Source organism: Syngnathus typhle, linkage group LG12, assembly GCF_033458585.1.
Source record: "Syngnathus typhle isolate RoL2023-S1 ecotype Sweden linkage group LG12, RoL_Styp_1.0, whole genome shotgun sequence".
NCBI lineage: Eukaryota > Metazoa > Chordata > Actinopteri > Syngnathiformes > Syngnathidae > Syngnathus > Syngnathus typhle.
The window spans coordinates 7,884,417-7,899,522 of NC_083749.1; the positions used below are offsets into that span (position 1 = coordinate 7,884,417).

The following is a 15,106-nucleotide window of genomic DNA, read 5'->3' on the forward strand; positions in this document are numbered from 1 at the left end:
AACATTTGCAGCATTATTCAATTTGAGGTCAGCAGATTCTTATGTTTGTATTTTCAGTTTTGCAAAGATGAATTTAAAGTATTTATGCAACGGAATATAGTGTCCATATGAAAAAATGTCTGAATGAGCAACTTTGAATCTTGAATCCTTGCATTTTGATTTCCTCCTACACTCCCCAAAACATGACAGTTATTTTTATTGAAGACTCTCAATTGTCATTAGCTGTGAATTTGTCTCTATATATGGCCTGAGATTGTCTCACATCCAATCCAGGGTGTACCCTGCCTCTCACTCAAAGAAAACCGAGATTAGTCGCAGCACAGCTACGTGATAATAAGCGGAATAAAAGACGAATGGTGTCATCAAAATTTGGAAAATTTATGTAAGACCAGCTCCACGACATTCTCTACCTAGGACTTGGCAGTAGAGATTGAACTTGCATCCAAAAGCCTCTATGATAGGAGGTTATGATCGGAGTGTCCGCCACTAGGTTAATGTAGCCACGTTATGTAAGATATGTAATGTAGCTTAGGCACAGATGCATCAGCCGAGGGCACGAGCGGCAGGTGACCCCACCGGCCATTTTTTAAGGCAAACTAATTTTGAGGCTAAAACAGATTATTTGTGAACTGAGGTGACATAAATACATACTGTACGTTTAAACAATGACAACATCACCACAAAATTTGCCAGAATTGTTGGGAAGTAATATGACTATTAACCGGCTCGCTAAGTCTTATTTGCATGGAGCAAAAAAGTAGCAGGAGGAAATGTTTGACTTCTGACTGAATACAAACATAATATAACAGGTTTGGTAAGTCAAACATAGTCTAGGTATTTAGGACGGCCTTTTCGGAAGGCTGTCATTTATTTCCTACATGTACATATTATATTTCTGACCATGCTCTAACAGAATAAAAACTTATCCATTTGGGTGAAGTAATTACAACACAGGGAAGAAAGTATGAGACTGAAAAATGGGTCTCACAGGGTGAGCATGCTCAATCAGGCAAAAGGATGAAGGGCGAGAAAGTGGCTTTGATATCACTGCACATTTTAACCTCGCAAAACAACACTACGCATTTAAAAGTGTCCCAATACTTTTGCTAGTATAATGAAACGGGATGTCATGGGTGATGGATGTAATGTTTCATTCTTCTCAATGAATTCATGAAGCAAGTTAAATATTATCTAAGTAATTCTTTCATCCAAGTTGCCTTACCTTCACAGCCCAGTTAGCACATTATCACAATGTAAACAAAGTCTACTCTTGGTTGGTTTGTAGATTTGCGGCGATGTTTTTTTGTTGACATTAGAGAACTTTGCAGCCCTAATCAGCAGCAAACTAATCTGCACCTAAATTATCTCCAGTGGCTCCCTTTTAGATCCAATTCAATCTATAAACTTTTAACCTCTGCCCCACACAGAAATCCTAAATGACTCATGGGTGTTATTGGTAGTAGAAATCAAATTAACACCCTTCAGATCATTTGCCAGAGATATATAAATCATAAATTCTCAAAATGCATTACATTCCAAGAGTTGTTTCTTCAAGCTCCGCACCCACCTTTTATTTAGAAAAGCTTGGGAAAATAGCCACGGACCTTGGGAAAGTTATTCTTTTGAGAAGATGATCTACTAATTTTGCGAGGGCAGAGGAACCTTCAAAGACTGTACACAAGGATGCTCACATCAGATCAACATAAACAGTGACATTACTGATGCAAAATGTCTAATGGTAGTCTGATACATTATTTATTTGTTGGAATTCTAAATGAATAAATCATCCACCAAGTATGAGACTTTTTCCATAAATCACTGTTTGCATCAATCACAACGTTTAAAAGCTACCGGGCTGTCAACATAATAACAGGGTGTTAGCATTAATGAGTGATGGACTGCATTTACAGTCAAGACAGGAAGAATTTCAGCAATGTTTTGTACATACTGTGCTCTTATCTGACCCACCTCACAGGATGACAATGCTCAATCAGAAATGAGTGGCAAAGAAAGTGGATTTGACATCATCATTGTCCGTTTTGACAACATACAACAACACTTTGCATTTCATCGTACGAGCCTTTGTTCAAAGGTGATCACATGCACACACACACATGCCTGAGTATCAACTATTCGAAATATTTGGAGGAACACTATGTGATGCTAGCGATCCAAACTATTTCATGTGTGTTACCATTCTACTCACGCCCTCATTCCCAACATACCGAGAAGCTCCATCCACCTTCCTACTTCCCATGATTCACCCTTGACTGGTAGATTGGACCATGTCAATTTCAGTCAGACTGTGATTTCATTAGTTCTCTTGTGCAAAGTCCAACAGAATAATATGAAAGAGATAAATCACATTAATGACCTGGAAAACAGTTTGGGTACAGTTGGATTTTGGGGACAAATAGACAAACAACTATTTGCACTCACCCGCACTGAGTACCCGGAGGAAACCTACCCAGGCATGGGGAGGACACGGAAACTTCACGTAGGCGGAATTGAACCCTGCACCTCTGAACTATGAGGTGGACATGCTAACCAGTGCGTCACTATGCAACCCCGAACCAATTTCAGGTTATCTATCATTTTTAGATACATTGTGCAGCCGTAATAATTTGTTAATCAATAAAGCTATTTTGCAAATAAATTCATAAGAATTCAAAGTGATTTGTGTCATATTTGTGACTGAATAGCAGCAGTACTTGGTAGTTGGCTTGAGACAAGAACATTCTCTTGCTCTACATGAATTCCACAGCATTAATGATTGATGGGCACCGAATGCCACCTCAGGGTGTTCCTCATACCAGAGGACTTGACATTTGCAGTATAATAGGAAATGATGCAGCACATAATGGGGCGGCTTGTTCAGTGTTGACAAAATGACCAGCTCATCTTGGTGGTACGACGTATGAAAATAAGTACATAGGCAAGTCCTTCCCAAGGCCATCCAATGATCATTGAGGAACTGCACAAATGTACAATTATGTTGCAAACCTCCTCGATGGCAGAGACTAAAACTTCCAGATTTATACGATCTAAAAATTCTACATACATCTTGAATTAAGGTATTTTCCTCACACTTGCAAAAAAAAAAAAAGTGTATCCATGCCCATGTAAAACACAATAGAACAAGAAGAGGAGTTACTTAAATAACAATGACACCTTAAGTCATCCTGATAGTTGACTGACACCACCCTGAAAGAAAAATCCGGAAAGAGGTAACTCTTGCACGCCTCAGCAGAAAACTGTTCGCGTCACGGTTACAGCAGATACTAGAAAATGGTCACACGGGTGCCATGCAAGACAAGCACATTTGAATGACTTACTGACAATTCTGCACAAACGTTTATATAATAGTTTTTCTACTTTACACACTAATTGGAGTTGGAGGTAATTATGATAGCAACTCCGTGATGCAATGCAGTGCAGTTGATCATCACTAAACTACAGCTACAGAAATAAACATAATGGCCACAGTTCAGCACCAAGTTACATAAATATTTTTGTAAATGAATCATGTTTGAAACAGCTCTTGTGCAGGTGTGCCTAATGATATGGTAAATGTGTCCTTAAGTTGGATTCTTACCTGCAACACGCGGATTGAAACCCATGATTACCAAGTTTCTCGTGTTCTACAAAAACATGCAGCCAGCTCAAAACCGGGATCCAAAACAGGGTGAAACCATTGACGAATTCAAACTGTGTAGTTTCGCAAGCCTTTTTGGGCAATAATGTGGCACGTGTGTGTGAGAAGGGAGAGAGCATGACAGAGAGCGAGCAAGAGAGCGAGAGAGGACAGGAAGGACTGACATGGAGAGAGTGGAACATGAACGTAAAGAACAACAAACAACTCATGTGAATTGAGAAACGTTTTCACAATGTTCTTGCTTTTTTAGTAACACCAAATTATATGCAACTCTTGATAAGAAAACCCATTTGGATTAAAACACAGTGGCTGCGTGCGGGCCAACAGTTGTGCTTTCTTGTCGGTCTGGTTGGTTAACTGTCTGTACTGAAGTCAAGGGAAAGAATGCGGGCCCATTAAACACAATAAAGCGACAGTGAGAAATACTGTGAGAGAACGAGAGAGAAAGGGTGTGTATGTGTTTGTGCGTTTACGTGTGAGTGCTGTGAATGAGGACCAATCCCTGCGCATGAGCAGATATTTCAGTGACTCTTTAGATTTTACTTTTAAAATATTTTTCAAGTCTCAGAAACAGTAACTGCATGAAACAGTAAAGTGCTTCTAACGTTCCAACTTATTCAATGACATGAATGAAAAAAATAAAATAAAACTGACACAGAAAGAGATTAACAGTGTAAAATAATGTTAAGTAAATCACATGAGCCTTATTATTTTTGTGAAAACAACTTTCACTGTTTGATCGAGCTCTTGTGTTGGATTTCAGTGGATCAATATTTCCCAACATGTTCAATGCAGAAGCCTTTGAATATTTGCTTCTAGTACTACGACAACAATTTATCCCATTTCAACCTTAGACTAGTTTTCGAGCGCGTGCATTGAAGAGCCACAGGTAGAATTTTAGATGCCAATAGCTGATACTGAGTTGACTTTCAGCATTCCCCAACTTGGAAAGACACTTTCACTTGCATGACTGACTGTATCCGCCACTGTGCGAGAGGACACCCTAACATATTTTCACTAGCAGAATGCCTTTACACATAGCAGCATGTCAGCTGTTTTATGATAATCATGATTGTTTTACAGCCTTTTGTAAATTCAATCTGTGGACACACTGAAGCTGTGTGCACAGTAATTTTTTTTCTGTAGCATGTTCAGACAGAACCCTGTCATGGCATCAGTCTCAAAGAAAAAAAGAAGTGAAATTAAAAATGTCAAAGATGGCTGCATTCTTGACTTGACTTGTCTGAACAACTAACCGAATTCAGAATGATTGTTTTATCTTATGTGAGTGTGCCATCAATGGCATAAGAATGGGATTATGTCCATGTGTAATACAAGAAAATACACAAGAATACATTATACTGGCGCTGATGCCAGATATCCACAATGAAGTCAGATTTTTGCATCGGTTGTATAACATGTCCTTTAGTCATATGCATTTCAGCTCAAAACTTGTCACAAGCCAACCAAGAATATTTATGGCAGTTGTCATGACCTCAGTATACATATATGTGTGGCTTTACGTGAGCTCAAGTAGGGGACATAAAGTTTCTTTTCGTTCGGCTTCTTTATCGGAGCATAGTGCATAGTACAGTCAGACTCGCCCTTTGACTCAACATAAGGTTTCGCTTTAAGAAAACAATAACTGACTGTATGTTTAAGCTATTGAACAAAGGGAAATGATACTTGAATGACACAATGGCCTCGGTAATCTACAACTCCTAACAGGACGTAAAAATGTGCAGTATTAAGAGAAGGCATGGGTTGTTTATCTTTCCCCTTGCTATCTGTTCATTATCATTTCCCAACGATGTCCCAATCATGACCCTTAGTTACAACACAATCATACTAGTATGATTTAAAGTGTTGTCTGTTGCAGATAGAGCTTGGGGCGGCTATTAGCTTGTTTGCTCAGATAGTCTCCCTTGTCATGTTGGAGAAAATAAAATAAGTAAACATTCCACAATGCTATATTAATACCCCATTTATCAAAACATACAACCTTAGATAATTGTGGTAATGCACATCAATATAACTCTCAAGTGCCCTACAATAATACTACTACTACTACTACTAATACTACTAATACTACTACTACTACTAATAATAATAATAATTATATAATAATATAATAATAATATTTTTTTTAACTACATTTCTTGCACTGGATCTTATTTCACTCTGCAAGTTTTATGGTGTGCCTGGTAACACAATATTGGGACTTAAAATGTCCGCGTCATATTGTACTGTAAACTGTGCAGTTTATAGTACACAAAGATCTAATTCTGCCGCGTAAATCGTGAACAAAAATCAGAATTTAAAAACTTCAGTAAGGCTTCTCTTGTTTTTAGCAATTTGGAAGGCATCTGCGCCCCTTATTTGTACTAGTAATCAGTCATGACAACTTGTTGGACGCTGTTTTCATAGTTTGCGATTAAGTACTTGTGCCTGCTCAGCAGCTGTTTATCCAGAAAACGTCTCCAAAGGTTATAGTCACGATCGCGTCACTCCAGCACTAGTTCCGCCAAAATGAACTTCAGTTGTCATGTGAAAGAATTTCGAGTGTCAAGTTAAAGCGTCTTCAAACTTCTTACCTGTTGCCGATCCCTGTGCGGTGCTGGTCTGCACACTGACAGCCAGCCGAGACTACTTCGCTTGGTGGGTGTGTCCCAGCCTACACCTGCCGCATTCCGCTAACGCGTGCGTAAAGTGCGTGTCCACGGAGGGTGCTGACGTCACTAACCCACGCTCTGTGGTATTGCTCAACCAGGTTCCAATAAAAAAGAAAAAAGTTCTTTAAATACCGCCATGGAAGGGTAATTCCTTCATTCTCTAAATCTCCTGCAGCAGTAATTGAAACTCTCGTTTCTCCATATTGCTGCTGCTGCTGCCACCCTCCTTTGTTTTATTCTCTTAATCTGAATTCATCAAGATGTCAATAGTGGGAGAGAACCTCACTCAGACATTTTCTCGTTGCCTTACCCACTGTGCATGGTAAAATGTTTTACTGCACACTATAAGTAGTTGTGGTGATTCAGGTTATTAAGGCCAGAAAAGAAACATTCTAGTAAAGACAGTTTACAGGTGAGGTGTGGAAGCTCCTGTTGGTTGAACAGCAGCAGGTTGCTATGATGTTGGCCTGAACACAGAATTGCTTCGTGTTGCTTAAAACTGGTAACCACGCCCTCACATTCTTCCATGCATGAGCTGGAAAACACACCCATTGAACAGGTTGCATATTGCAGGTATGGATCTTACTCTGAAAGACACCTGTGCAAAATGTTGCCTCTGAAGAAAAAATAAAAACTTTGAAATTGATTTCAGAATTGTGCCGAGGTCTTGGCAGGTCAAATTTACATCATTTTGCTCATGAAATGTTTGATTGAAAGAGCAAAAATGTGGCAGCACCTCAAGGTACAATCTTTGATGTTCTGAAGTTTGAGTGAGGACTAGTAAGGACAAATGGCCTACACAATGGTTTGGTCATGTTTCGCTGCTTCTCCAACATTCTCACTAATGTTCATTGATGGTGTGACATCCATGGGTGACACATTAAACCAAATGCTACACAATTGATATGACAGCATTATAGTGCAGATGAGTAATGAGACAAAATATACAGCAAAACACACTGAAGACAAATGATATTGAGTATTCTCCATCGGCCAACTTGGTGGCCTGCTCTCAAACAGAATATATCTGAATAATTTATTTGAACTGAGGTAACTATTTGTAGGGTAACTTACGCTAAGATGTCAGATAATTGGGAATTATTTCGATTTGATGTGTTGATTATTTTTTTTATCTTAATGCACAATAGAATTATCCTTATTAATCAATCATCCTACCATTGGTTTGAAGCACACTGCTACTACACATGGCTCTGTGTCACCAGTTGTTCAGGGTGTGACTGGAGTGAAATTCTGAAGATGGGAGCGTCCTACAAAGACAACCTTTACTCACACTGATAACTCCCTCTGCTGCAATAACTTAAGATGAGATAGCTGACTGATTCCCTTCAACAGTTATGCTTTTTGAGCAATGCTCAAAAGTGCTTAGTCGGTATCTTCTGCTATCTTCATCACCTCTGTGATGTAGAGTTCATCTGTTCGTTCTTGACAGTTGTTTTGGTCTTGAACTTGAACCCTACAAAAATAATTCCAGGAACAAAAGCTTAGTTCAAAATGAGACTGAACCCATTGGCATGGAATTCACACGTTCCGATCATTTATTTAGTCAGGTGTCTCAAAAGGATTGACATTTTTTCTTCGGAATTAATTCGGACAAAAGCATATAATCCGGCGACCAACCAAAAGCTGCAAAATTCTATCCATCAATAATGTCAGCGGACATAAATGCTATCATAATTAAACAATGACGGCATGGTAAACCAGAAGAAAATTTGCTAAGGGTTCTACATCTCTGTAGATGAGCGCAACAAATGTCACAATGTTGTTTAATGGTTAATACAAAACAATACATTCATTTAGTTAGCTTAATTAAAAATGCCCCAGATATAATAACAGACTGAGATGACTACACCTACTATTCACCCGTTAATCAAGTACTCAAGGATTGGAATGAAAATATGCAATCTCTACTTGGGCAGCCTTATCTCTAACAAATTAGTTGACTGTTCAAACAAGATTTGGAAAGCAGCAGAAAAACAGCTATTCATTTGAAAGGTGAGAAGGTCAGTAGATGGACGGTAAGGCAAACATTACTCATAATGTCGCTGAGGTCACCATATTTGTACTTTAGAGTGCTTTTGCAAGTGCCTCGTCCAATCCAAACACAAACAATATTCCGTAGAAAACGTGTTCTGCTACCGTAAACTGACCCATAGAAAAGAGGAAGCTGTTGCAATGGAGTTGCATTCCAACAGCAGTGACATAACCCAAAGTTGTACAAAAAAAAAAACTGGAGTATCACTTACGTACGCTAACACAGTAGTCAAATCAGAAATCAATCCAAGGAAAAGTGTGTCCAGTCGCATCTATAAAACAGAATATAACCAACAACGTTTACATTATTTACTGTAAATGATTGCTGTGGCATTTAAAGCACTTGTTGCACAACGAGGATGGACATGAACTCTCACATTGTTCTCATTAAAACTGTAGGCCTATTGCAGATAGATGATATTGGATGTTAATTTACTGTATTTTCCACATTATAAGGCGCACCTAAAAACCTCCAATATTTTCAAAAGCCTTATAATCCGGTGCGCCTTATATATGGACCACTATTGAGCCACTACAGCAGGCGTGTCCTAAATCCGGCCCGCAGGCCAAATGTATATATTTTATATATGGACAAAGTTTTAAAATGGGCCATTTGTTGAAGGTGCGCTTTATAATCCGGTGCGCCTTATATATGGAATTTTTTTTTAAATGGGCCATTCATTGAAGGTGCGCCTTGTAATCCGGTGCGCCTTGTAATCCGGTGCGCCTTGTAATCCAGTGCGCCTTGTAATCCGGTGCGCCTTGTAATCCGGTGCGCTTTATAGTGCGGAAAATACGGTATACTCACTTTGCATCCATTGGAGCCTGGGCATCCTCTGTCTGGGATCTGTGGTAGGCGTCCCTTCTCAAGTGTTGTTATATATTATTATTATTTTATAGTTGAATGGGTTTAGATCGGTGGATGTAACCCTAAAACTTGTCAATTTGTGAAGCCCTTCTGAGACACTTCTGTGATAAGAGCTATACAAGTAAATCTGCTTGACATGATATATGTTTTGGGATCCTGTAAGAATGTACAATAGTATAATCTAAAGAAAAACAAATGCTAATGTTATTGACAAATTACTAAATGACTGTGGTGGATTTACAACAAGCTATTTAATTGGACTTGTTGGATTGTGTTGGCGGATTGCAGCGGGAACCCCAGAGGAAACCTCTCCTCTAAAATTGACCAAATACTCTTGACTATTATTTTTAGTTAATCCCTGTTTTTTTCCCCACATATGGTAATTGATTACTTTAGGAGGTTTCACAGTCCCCCAAGTAAATTTATTATCATGTTATTGTTGTAATTTATACAAATAGTTGCTTTTTCCACCCCAATGTTTTCTATCCTCAGTTACTATAAGAAAAAAACCCACTCAAGACTTGACTGCATGCAATTTGTATGTTTTTAGATTAACTCAGTCAATTTTCATATAAAAATGCACACAGCAAAAATCTAAATTAAAGAACCACATTTAAAATGTGATCAAAAAAAGCGATTCATATATTGTTCAGTCAAATGTTGATAAATCCTAATTAATTGTGAAAACAAAGGACAATTGTGAAGATTTTTGAATTCAACTCATTATTGCAGTAAAACTGGTACAGAGTAACAGATTACAAAGCTCTTGGCACAGTCACCGAAAAAGAGAAATGAGATGAGTATGTACAACAAGGAGGGAGAAGAAATAAAAACACATTGGGTAACATAAAATGACAATAATGTGAAATGATATGATCATAAAACAAATAGAAAATAGGAAATTAAATGTTGCGGAAATAACATTATTTTAAAAAACACATTAATTGTACACTGACAGACTCAACCTAGGTCCGATTCAAAGCAGCATGGCCTTTTGACACAACAGTCAATTGTATTGGCAAACACTCAAAACAAACTGAAACTGCCTCGCACACCTACTGAAATATTTTTGGGCAAATAGCTGATACGATTGTTTGCAGACACTTGCTTCATTTATCTAAGACGACTCCAATGTTATTATTATTATTTTTTTTACAAAACTTAATTTGGAATTGTGTTCTGCGAGACTTTGATTTACATCTTGAATAAATAAATGTACAGGAGTCAGAGCAGGCCCATGGCCCTAAGAGTCACTTGACTATATGGACTTTCTTTGGATGCACTTTTGTTTCCAAACACTTCAAGTAAATTAACATCAATGTAATTCAATACACAATCAAGGTCCTGTTGTGACAAATATGTCTGAGAGTAGTCCAATTTTACACAACAGAGCAAAAGCATGCTTTTTTGCACATTTTTTCCCCAATGCAAATCCAACATCCCCCTATCCCACCAAATGCCCTGGGCTGGCTCTGAAAGAATTTGCTCCTGGTGGAGGTACAGACACTTCTGCTGGTCTGCAACCACAACAACAGTACGATGTAAAACTGACAATGCAGAGTTTGGAATGCGATGCTTTAACCAGACAAATACTATTTTATTAAAAACTGCTTTATCATCATCATCGTCACATCTCACAGGCATGTCCTCACCCCACTGAAACCTCACAGAATTTGATTTGGAACTATTTACAACTATTTATCTGCAAAAAAATACAATTACAATGGACATAATATGGAGTCATATTACATCCCTATTCCATCTTCAACATGATTTAAAAAAGAAAAAAAAAATCGGAATTTCTCATTTTACAATGACTTCAACGTGACAAATTTTAAAAACACACTTTTTTTTTTGAAATACTAATTCCTGAAAAAAAACCCCACATTTCTAGGAACACAAATAACATCTACATGTAAAAATATAAATTTTACATACACAATCTCAAAATATGGGTTCGGTTTGCTGCTTTGTTACATACAATTTACAATGTCTGTGTGTCACTGCCATGATGGATAGCAGTGTTGGTCCTCCTGTGCCATTTTGTCCTGTGCGGGGCGCCATATTAGAGGCAGAGGTTGTCATGGCAACATAAGAAGAAATAAGTCTGTCGATGATTTGTAACACTGGGGGCCTGACATTTCAGTCTTTGGAAAAATAATTCCTCCCCAAGCACACACTTATTTGCAAAAGAAAAAAAATGGAAAAAATCACCCTCCTTATATATGTATATATTTTTGTACATTTATATATAAATTGATCTATTCAAATAGATTATTTTTCCAGTTTCCGTGCCTTCCTGTTGATTGAGTAGGATTTTTAATCGTGCCAAAATTGTCGCTTGTCAGAGAACAACACTAATGATAGCAAATTGTGTTGATTTTTTATTTTTATTTCTATTTTCTTACATTTTCTATAATAGACATGTAAACCAGAACATACAAATAAAAATGAACAAGAAAATTATTTTCCTTAAAAAAATAAACGGAAGAAAAAAAGCGCTTTACAACATACAACCACACACGTTGTACTGGAGACTACATTGGCTCAAGGAAAAGCCCATCACATATTGATAAAAAGCGGATCAGCTATATTACAAGAAGAGACGTGTTCACCATATAAACTGGGCTGGGTTCAGGATAGTGGATTTCTTCCAAGGGGTAGGGCAAACGGGGGCGAGGGCTTGTTTTGCTAAATCAAGTGTCTGTCAGAACACGCTCTAGTTACACATAAGCATACAGTACATCAAATACACTTTATGTTTGTTTTGTTTGTTTTTATCCAAAAAATACTATTTTTTAATTTCTTTTTTTCAAACTTTTTTTTTTTTTTTTTTTAAATTCCCAGGTCTGGTACAAAAACCTGACTGCATAGAACCTAAAGACCAACAACAGGTTTCCCTAAGCTTGCAGCCTATAAAAGACCAGCTCTTCCTCTGGCGACTCCAATGATATGAACTCTAAAAAGGCACATTGGTAGAAGTGTGAATGTTCAAATTGCATCACTGGGACCACTCTGAGGGTTGGTGGGGTGGGGGTGGGGATCCTAAGGCTTGGATCAGCAGAAAGAGTAGCACTGAGATTGAGAAGATCTAAAACCGGTGGAGGGAAAAGATATTTTTATCTTAACCCTGGAATAAAAACAATATTCTGGTTTGCCTTATCTGTCAGATTTGACCTGTTTTAATATTCAACCTTATACCATCAGGCACTAGCCACGACTTTTGATCAACGCTCAGACACTTTTGATGATTCTTTATGAAAGAAAACCATAGGATTTGCCCTTAAAAGGGGTTGGCTAAAAAATACAGTGGCTCCCTGGACATTAAACAGTTTGATGGTCTAAATTGAAATTGAAACAAAATATGGTCCAAAAGTAGAAAAGCGATCTCGAAGCTAAAAAGGAAATGGAAAAAGGTGACGAGACAACAAAAGGTAGCACACTATCTGCAGAGCTTTCTCACTTTCCAGTCTGTATTTCTTTAGGTTTCAATATGTGCTTTATGCCTCCCTAATAAACCAAAGAGGCTAAATGTAATGCTGATAAAACTACGTCAATTGATCATAATCAAAGTAATTTAAAATCTGAAACGAAGCCAGAATTAACACTCAATTCATCCAGAGGAATTGTTCAACGAGAAAGCCCACTCATTTGAGGTATTTGGGATACAGGAGAGGGTTTAACTTTTGAGATTTGGGTTCTCTTATGAACCAATCAACAATGCATGAGAATTTATTCAGCCCTGCTATAGCGCCAAAGAGATGATTGTTCGTTTGTCTTCCCTTGCTGCATAACAATCGCCTCAATGTGATCTAGAATTCTCTTTTTCCATTCAAACCTATATGGAAGTTGGTCCATTTTACTCCTGGTCGGAATTCCTCACCACTCCTTTGAGTGGCGTTCATGTGGAATGTGCATAATATGTATAAAAATACACTTCATTACTCAGCCCTATTCCATGTTGGGTTTTTTCTATCATTTAATGCAAATATATACAGTCAATTGGGATATTTTTCTCGAGACCTTGATCATCAGCTTTTGCATTATCATCAATCTTGATAAATGTAATAGTATTCTTTTCATGTCGGCATGATTGGTCTTTTCTTTGTTCAATTTCCAAACTGAGTGATTTAAATACCCCAGTTCCTCAGTAGCTTTGTTCCTTAGTGTGTGATCCACGTTTGCCCTTGTAGTATTGGAGTTCAGGTTGATTATGTTCAAGTGACTAATAGATTTGAATTAACTCTTCAAAATGGTTTTCCAATTTTGCAAGTCGGATATGATATGCTGACCGATCGGGGGGTTATTTCACTTCTCGCCCAAAGTCAGCAGGACTTTGCTCCAGCTCGCCCACAACCCCAATGAGGATAAGTGGTACAGAAAAAGATGGATGGTTAGGAAATGGAATGAAACATTGATGAACAACTAGATAATACATTTGACCTGTGCGACAAGGTTTTTTTTTTTTTTTTTTTTCTTTTTTTAGTTCTGGTTTAATAGAGATCATTTAGTTTAAAAAGTACTTTTACCATTGCCATCGCAAAGATTTTAGAAACCTAAGAATGCCTTGTTTTGTACCCATACTTAATCTATAATCCATAACCGATAATTTGTAAGAAACTTTGTTCGTTTTATTTTGTTTGATCTCGTTTCTACTTGTCTATCCATCCATCTGACTGTTTTACTGTTTTGCACCCAAGAGGATGTCAGGCACAGCTTCATCCACAGTGTGGCATATGTTTGCCATTCAGTCAGAGACATGCTGAGGCTGCACAATGTTTCTCAAAAAATCTCTTTGAATACTTGATATGTTTTGTTTTGCGTAATTATTCTCTATACCCCCCACTGCACGAGTCCAGATGTTTTGCTATTATATTTATACATAGACAGTACTACACGTATCTTATATCGAAGCCCAATGTTCTTAAAACTGGGAATGGTGATAGTAGAAGTCAAGGAATTTCTTAAATGACTGGTCAATCCATAGGTTTTCTCTACCTTTGCAGTAATTTCAGAACAAAATCTCCCACAAAGAGACGCTTTAAAATTGTCTCTTTGCATCGGCCATTGGGGGTCTCCGCACAAAAGGAGTTCACTCCACGTGGAGATGCAAAACAACCAATGACTGTGCAGCTTCTTTTCTTGATAGAAGAAGGAGGAAAAGGTGACGAGGACGATTAGAAGCCACAAGAGGAAACACTGAGGCTGATCTGATTGGTCCGAAAATCTTGATTGGTTTGGCCAACCAAGACTGGGTTTGATTGATTGCTAGGTGCTCGTATAAACACTGTCAGAGGAAGTGGTCACTCATCATTTTGATGAACTCTGGCACCTTGGACCTGGAGAGAGATAAGAGAGAAAACTTGAAAAAGAAAAGAGTGTATATATCTTTATCTAGCTCTATATATCTATATCTATATATTATACATATACTGTATAATAAATAAATATATATACATAAAATGGAATTAATAATTCTGTTTTTGAAAAAAGGTGCAAAATGATTCAAGAACAGAACCATTTTAAAATGAATTTTGTCATTTTGCAATGCAACACATAAAAGCATTCCAAATCCCAAACAAATCCAAATAATTGAATTTGAAGAAATAAATCATCCGGCCAGTATTGCTATAAATATTTTAACGACAATCTTGTTTTCTGGTTCCGGAGGGCAACATATTCTTACGTTGCTGCGCAACTAATTACATTGTGTGTCATTCATAATCCAAAAACGTTGTATGGTAGCGCCGTTGTAAAAGGAAGAATCCCTGTACATGTCGGTCTGTTGGACTAATCAACTTCTCATTGGACCGGGAATGCATTTTTGTAATCACTTCAAATAATTAATGTTGTTTAAAA

General features: G+C 37.7%; 2 protein-coding genes across 8 annotated transcripts in view; both read right to left on the reverse strand.

Moving 5' to 3' along the window:
- LOC133163767 (cingulin-like protein 1) overlaps nucleotides 1-6,855 on the reverse strand; it is a 33,636-nt gene extending 26,781 nt beyond the window's left edge. The window contains exons 1-2 of the mRNA XM_061293984.1: nucleotides 6,738-6,855; nucleotides 6,250-6,335 (exon numbers count right to left, since the gene is read on the reverse strand). Of these exons, the coding sequence (XP_061149968.1) occupies nucleotides 6,250-6,335; nucleotides 6,738-6,855 (204 nt within the window). The remainder of the gene's footprint in view (nucleotides 1-6,249; nucleotides 6,336-6,737) is intronic.
- A 3,089-nt stretch (nucleotides 6,856-9,944) lies between these two features.
- The window catches only part of LOC133163222 (transcription factor 4-like), a 117,686-nt gene continuing 112,524 nt past the window's right edge, over nucleotides 9,945-15,106 (reverse strand). For all 7 annotated transcript variants that reach the window (XM_061292885.1, XM_061292888.1, XM_061292886.1 and 4 more), the window contains one exon: nucleotides 9,945-14,586. In XM_061292885.1, coding sequence (XP_061148869.1) covers nucleotides 14,538-14,586 — 49 coding nt within the window. In that variant the 3' untranslated portion in view covers nucleotides 9,945-14,537. The remainder of the gene's footprint in view (nucleotides 14,587-15,106) is intronic.